The sequence below is a fragment of the Hipposideros armiger genome, unplaced genomic scaffold (genome assembly GCF_001890085.2).
Source record: "Hipposideros armiger isolate ML-2016 unplaced genomic scaffold, ASM189008v1 scaffold_66, whole genome shotgun sequence".
In the NCBI taxonomy this organism is placed as follows: Eukaryota; Metazoa; Chordata; class Mammalia; order Chiroptera; family Hipposideridae; genus Hipposideros; species Hipposideros armiger.
The window spans coordinates 4,688,518-4,696,008 of record NW_017731416.1 but is presented as its reverse complement, the minus strand read 5'-3'; the positions used below and the strand labels follow the sequence as shown (position 1 = coordinate 4,696,008).

Genomic DNA, 7,491 nt, shown 5'->3' with positions numbered 1-7,491 from the left:
TTTCTATATATTGTGTCCACCTACTCATCCTTCATTTTTGAGCCCATTTCCGTCTTGTCAAAGTCACTAAGGAGCTCTACTTATAGAATGATGTAGGCAATTCCAGTTCTCATCATATTAGACCTCTTGGCATCATTGGTCACTGTTGACCATTCCCTCTTTTTAGCAATAATCTTCACTCTCCTATTCTCTGGATGCTGTTTCTTCACAGTGAGCCTGCGGTTGGAGGCCTCAATGGATTCTGATCTTGGCCCTGCTCTCTAGCTAACAATCTCCAAGTGTCCTTATTAAGAAAAATTAACTATACTTCCCGGACTATCCTATATGATTATATTTTACCACTTTGTCTTGGCAAAATTACTGATTGTGGTTCCCATTAATATCAAAAGTGTCTTATTTGGTGCTTTTGTTATGAAAGACATTACTGGGACAATTGGTGAAATCTAGATAACACTTATAAATTAGATAATAGTTTTGAACGTCATGTTAATTTCCTCACATATCCACAACAGAATTATCAAAATCAGTAGATCTATGGTGAGGCCCTGTAACAGGTTTCTAACATGTTTCCAGGTGATGCAGTTGCTGCTGGCCCTGGAACCATACTTTGAGAACCAATGATGTAAGAAAATGTCTTTTATTTTATATATAGGAAATAACCCACTGAAGTACTTAGGAGTAATAGGGGTATCATGTCTGCAACAAACTCTCAAACAGTAAAGAGATACCAAAACATATGTCCATATATAGGTAAGTAGAGCGATAGAAAAGGAGAAAGCAATTGTAGTAAAATGTTAACATCTGGGGAATCTGAGTGAAAGGTATGTACAAATTGTATTATATTGGCAACTTTCCTGTAAGACTGAAAAGTTGAAAAGAAAAAAATATGTACTGGTTTGGATAATAAATAATATGGTCACATTTCACTAAGTCTGAGGCTTTATCATCCACAGCAATGACTCTCTAGCATTTATCTCCTGACCTACCTCTCCCCTTAATTCCAGATTGGTCTATGGTATATATTACTACTCACTCACCACCTCCATTTGGATGTCTTCTAGGCACTTCAAATTTATTTTTACTTTCTCCACAACAAACAAACAAAAATCTCCTGCAGCATTCTATATCTACTATAATACCATTCATTGAATTGCTCAAACCAAAAGCCTTAAAATCATCCTTAATTCTTCTCTCTGTATTTTCAGCACATTTCACGAATCTAATCACTTCTCACCCCCTCTACACCACTCTAACCCAAGCTACTGTCTTATCTTGCCTGGAGTACTACAGGGCCTCCTACTTGGCCTGCTTCCATTGTAGTCAATTTGCCATACAGCACCCAAAATGATTTTTATAAAACAGAAATCATGTCACTCTTCCGCTGTTAAGGCATTTCATCACAGACTTAAATCTAAAATGCTTACCTTGATTTATAGGGTTCTTATGTGATCGGACCCATGGGTGTTTCTCCTATTTCATTTCTTTCCATTTTAACCTTATCAACCAGCTTCACTCAAACTGAGTGTGGTAAACAGAAGATGCCCATGTCCTAATCTCAGGAGGCTGTGAGTAGGAGGTGTGACAATTAAGTTCAAGAACTTGTTGCAATGATGTTGCTAACCTTTTTTGATATCAGAGGGATTATTCATTATGAATTTGTACCAACTGGACAAACAGTTAACCAAGTTTACTATTTGGAAGTGCTAAAAAGACTTCATGAAAAAGTTAGACGACCTGAACTTTTCGCCAACAATTCATGGCTCTTGCATCATGACAATACACCAGCTCACACGGCACTGTCTGTGAGGGAGTTTTTAGCCAGTAAACAAACAACTGTATTGGAACACCCTCCCTACTCACCTCATCTGACCCCCAATGACTTCTTTCTTTACCTGAAGATAAAAGAAATATCAAAAGGAAGACATTTTGGGCTGGCCGAGTGGCGCGATGGTTAAGAACTGGCTTGGGATGCCAGAGGGCCCCGGTTCAGATCCCACATATGCGGGCCAGTGACACTGCCCTCTACAGCTAAGATGCTGAACAACAGCTCATCCTGGAGCTGGGCTGCCGTGAGTCGCTGGCGATGGTGTAGGCTGTAGCCCCTGCTGCAGTGGGCTGCCATGGGCTACCGTGTGTAGCCAGCAGCCAGCGTGAGCGGCCAGCAGCCACAGTGAGCAGCTGCCCAGATGCCGGCGACTGATCTGCCTCGCCCGGGAAGAGCGCAGTGATGGTGCCAAGTTGGGCCAGTGAAGCAAAGTCCTCCACAACTAGACTGAAGAACAAAAGGACAAGAACTTGTCTGTTCCCCTTCCCCCAATTCCCCAGCGCTGTTCCCATCCCCCCAATTCCCCAATAAAAATCTTTTAAAAAAAGGAAGACATTTTGATGACATTCAGGACATCAAGGGTAATATGATGACAGCCCTGATGGCCATTCCAGAAAAAGAGTTCCAGAATTTCTTTGAAGGGTGTACTAGGCGCTGGTGTCAGTGCATAGCTTCCCAAGGGGAGTACTTCGAAGGTGACCGTAGTGATATTCAGCAATGAAATATATAGCACTTTTTCTAGGATGAGTTCACAAACTTAATTTTCTGACCTTGTATGTTACTTTATATGATAAAGGGGACTTACAGATGTAATTAAGTTAAGGGTCTTAAGATGGGGAGATGCCCAGATTATCCAGGTGGGCCCAATGTAATCACAGGGGCCCTTATAAGTGAAAGAGGGACACAGGAAAGTGAGTCAGAGAAGGAGATATTATGGAAACAAGGATGAGAGCCAAAGATTGGATGCTCTACTATTGGCTTTGAAGATGGAAGAGGCCACAGTAGATAGCTTAATGGAAGTCAGAATTCCAAATTGGGCTTCACTGGGCTAAAAGTATGGTGTCAGCAGGGCTGCATCCCTTCCAAAGACTCTAGGGGAGAATGGCTCCCTTACCCTTTACAGCTTCTAGAGGCCACCTGCATTCCTTGGCTTATGGCCCCTTCTCCATCTTCAAAGCCAGCAGCAGTACATATTCAAACCTTTCCCTGACTTGGCATCCTTCTTCCATTTATAAGCATCCTTGTGATTACCTTGGGCTCACCAGACCATCCAGGATAATCATCCCATCTCAAAATCCTTCATTTAATCACATCTGCAAAGTCCCTTTTGTTATTTAAGGTAACATATTCAGAAGTTCCTAGGATTTTTTTTTTTTAAGATTTTATTGAGGGAATTGGTGAAGGGGAACAGTGTTGGGGAATTAGGGAAGGGGAACAGCCAAGTTGTTGTCCTTCAATCTTAGTTGTGGAGGGCGCAGCTAGCTCAGCTCCCAGTCCAGTCGCCATCCGGCCACCCGATGGCAGCTCGCGGCTGCTCAACTCAAGGTGCCGTGTTCAATCTTAGTTGCAGGTGGGCGTAGCCCACCATCTCATGCGGGAGTCAAACCAGCAACCTGGTTGTTAGGAACATGTGCTCTCACCAGCTGAGCCATCCTGCCACCTGTTGGCAGCTCAGCTCAGGCACAGCTCATTGGCCAAGGTGGGAATCAAACCGCTGACCCTGTTGCTCAGACCTCGTACTCTTAACCAACTGAGCCACTCAATGGGCCAGAAGTTCCTAGGTTTTTGGAGGCCATTATTCTGTCTACCACATAGCTGCATGAACTTACATGATGAACCTGTTGGAATTTCCTGTTCAGTTCTGGGGCCCACACTTTGAGATGCCAACAAACCAGGACATAATCCCAGAACAATCAGAATAGTCACCTCATTTATGGAACAGCTGAAGGAATCATACAGATTTATTTAAGAGAAGAGAAGCTTCAGGACTGAAATGATTTGGACACTTTGGGAACTGTGTTTTCAAATATTGGCAGATGAGGGGTTTGGGTTAACTGAATAAGGATCCTCGTTAGCCACAAATTATAACAATAAATTATGAATTTTTCAGGAAATTGGGCTAAGATTTTAAACTAGAAATGTACATAAGCATCTTTTAATCATCCATTAGCAATCAGAAGGCATTATAATGCAATGTCACAAGATCAGCTAATTTATTGTTTCCTAGATAAGACAGTACCAGTAAATCTGGTTTAATTGCTTGATTGTTACACATTCTTCTGCAAATCTAATGCATTTTAATTACAAAAAAAAGCAAAGTCAACTATTATCCTGCTATTCTCGTGATAACTTGCAATGTTCTTTAAAATGACATAAATCACAGAAGGAAAAGGGTCTTGGAGATCCATTGGTCCAAATCTCTCACTCCTAATAAAAAGTCAAATTTACCTAAAATTTAACCTTAAAGGCTGTGGGAGTAGGGAAGGCAAACAACCGTTATGCAATGGGAAGAGGTTTATATCGATGTTTGCAAGGTCCTAAGTTAAAACAATCATAAAGCATAACTTAGATGTTTTGATTGTTTATGATCATGATGCTGCTAATCAACTATCCATTTCTGACCTCTTGACCAGCAAAACCAAGGTGTAGGTCAAGTTGAGCAGGCAGGATGTGCAGAAGGTAAGACTAGGCTTTGAGGTTGAGCATAAGGATTTGTATCCCAAACTTCATTTATTAATACTAGCCCTGTGGTCTTGAGCAGGTAATTCAATCTCACCTTCTGAGGAAGTCAGCTTTCCAACAATGTCTACTTTAGTTGTTAGGGCTTGGTTCTTATTTATGCACTTTTGCAAGGAGACACTCGTACCTGAGAAATGTTAAAATTAGGGTTCTTTAGTAGATAAGCCCATCCTCCAAACAGGAGGTAATGAACGGCATATAGGTGCCAAAGTTATCCCTTAAACATCAATCCACCCTCTGCCACAAGAGGTTGCTGCAGAAAGGACCGGAAGTGACTCTGCCCCTAACTAACATGGCGTGGATGTGATTTCCGTTCTCCTCTCTAGTAATTGAACCTGGAGGCTTCTCGCGGTTTTACCGGAAGACCCCTGTTCTAAGCAACTCCTCTCCGTCGTCCCTCCGCGGGAGGCGGGGCTACGATGGAGATACTGCGTGGTGATTGGTTGCGGCGCGTTGGGAACGTGGACTCGGGAGTTGGACAGCGCACGCTAGGCAGTGATTGGTTGCCGAGAGGCGAGTGGACTCCACCGTCTGAGAGGTAGCCGCCGCGGTGAGGAGAGCCATGGGTCAGGCGGCCAAGGTGACAATGCCTGGGGAGGGGTTGGGTGCGATGCCGACGGGGAGGGAAAGAGCGCGGCCTGGAGAAGGTTGTCGGGAACCTCTGTAGCTGGGGTTCAAGCCCTCCACAGAGTATGTGGCCGTTGCCCCTGAGGAGCAGGGTGACCAACCTCAAAGGACTGTTGAGGGTTTGTGCAGGTGCGGAGGAGGGAGGGAGGCACCAGTGGTTCCTACTTAGTCTACCGAGTGTGTTCCGTCATTGCTGCCCGCGTTTCATCTCCCCACCTGGTATTTGAGGGACCCATTTCCCATCCTTTTTAAGTGTACGAGACGCCAAAGGCAGTCCTGCGCTCCAGCCTTATCCGATGAGGTGAAAGCAGTAGTCAGATAACCTGAGGGAACACAAAAGTCTAGGGACCAAGGAAACCGAGTCCTGGCAAATTCACTTGCCAAGAGTGACCCTCAGCGACACAGAGCGAAAGACCCGAGTGCTCCGAATGAGTTTGGGAAGCGATAGCCCTGCTGGAGCCACATCCCTGAGAATCTGATGTCAGATTCAACTCATGTCAGACATGCACGTTACTGGCCGGTGCACAACCCTCAGCGAACAGCTATCCCTAACCTTAGATACCATCAGCATGGGCGGTTGGGACTTGTCCCTGTCACTGGCTAAGAAACGGAGGCATGGAAAGGGGGAAATGGCCAGCTACAGTAGAGTGAGGGAAAGCAGCGGTTATGATTGGTCAACACTAGGGAGCCACCAAGCAGTGCCTCATGCACCTCTGAACTTGGTGTTCTCAGTACATTTTAATATATGTCACAGTACCAATAGAAACAGAACTGTAAAGGGTTAGTCATTCAAAACTTTTATTTAATGGATATTAGTAATAACCTAATAAATGAGGAAGAGAAGACTTCCTTTCTGCTTTATTAATAAAAGTTGATTGACTCCAAGGTCAAATTAGCTCTGATAGCTCCAAGGCAGTAATGATGACCTCTTTTTAACTTAGTTACAGCTGCAAAGACCCTATTTCCAAATAAAGTTACAGTTACAGGTACTGGAGATTAGGACTTCAACATGTCTTGGGCAGACACAATTCAAGCCGTAACAATATGACTGTGCCACATTTTATTTACCCACTCATGAGTTAGTTGATGGCCATTTGGGCTGTTTCTACTTTTTGACACTATTATGAATAATACCACTATGGACATTTATGAATAAGTTTTTTGTAAATACATGTTTTCCTTTTTCATGGGTATATACCTAGGCATGGAATTGCCCGGTCATATAATAACTCTATGTTTAACTTTTTGAGCAACTGCCAAACTATTTTCCAAAGCAGCTGCACCATTTTACATTCCCATTAACAATGTATAAGTTCCAATATTTCCACATCCTTGCCAACGTTTGTTAGTGACTATCTTTTTTACTATAGCCATCTTACTAGAGTGAAGTAGTATTACTGAGATTTAAATTTGTATTTCTCAAATGACAAATTATGTTGAGCATCTTTCCATGGCCTTAATAGCTATTTGTCTATTTTTGGGGAAATTTTTTGTTGCATGGTAAAAGTTTTTTATATGTTCTAGATAACTAGCCCCTTATCAGATGTATATGATTTGCAAATATTTTCTCCCATTCTGTGGGATATCTTTTCTCTTTTTTGATAGTGTCCTTTTCCTTTCTCTTTTTAAAATAAAATTTTTCATTTTTATAAAGGTGATAAATGTGTAAAGTTTAAGAAATAATGTTGCACAGAAACCAGTAGGTGTCTCCTTCTACATACTCATATTTCCTGCTCCCAGAGATATAAGAGCTCTTATTCATTTTAGCTATTATTTCTTCTGATATTTACCTCCATGTTTCTAAACTTGTTTAAATTGCTATTTACTTATTTTCTCTTTGGAGATTTTATTTGTTGACTTTTAACTATGGAGGTTGAGGACTAAGCTTCCCCTTATACCCTATTCCTCTAAATATACAAGTTTTGGTGAATCAGTTTTTATCTCTGATATTATTTGACTATGTAAAGCTTATGCACAGCTGAGCCCTCTAATATAGATATATGATTACATTGCCTTTATGTTCTAATTCTTAGTTTTTCTTGACATTAATAACTGCCTTGTTTTTATCATTGGTTACTTTCCTACATATCTATTTCCAAACTCTGAACAAAACTGAAGCCTACCATTTTTATTTTTTGCCTAGTAAGATCTTTTCTGGAGCAGTTCAGTCTTTTCTTAGAGTTCAGAGTAGTTTCTTTATTGGCTAATTGCACAAATGCTGACCTGTATTTGTCCTTCACCATCATCTCTGCCTCTCCTGTGTTGGATCACTCATCTTCCTGGTTGCCATGTTTTTTTTT

General features: G+C 41.9%; 1 protein-coding gene across 1 annotated transcript in view; it reads left to right on the top strand.

Moving 5' to 3' along the window:
- Nucleotides 1-4,897: 4,897 nt before the first annotated feature.
- Nucleotides 4,898-7,491, top strand: part of LYRM7 (LYR motif containing 7) — a 34,699-nt gene continuing 32,105 nt past the window's right edge. Inside the window, exon 1 of the mRNA XM_019642168.1 lies at nucleotides 4,898-5,144. Within this exon, the coding sequence (XP_019497713.1) occupies nucleotides 5,127-5,144 (18 nt within the window). The 5' untranslated portion in view covers nucleotides 4,898-5,126. The remainder of the gene's footprint in view (nucleotides 5,145-7,491) is intronic.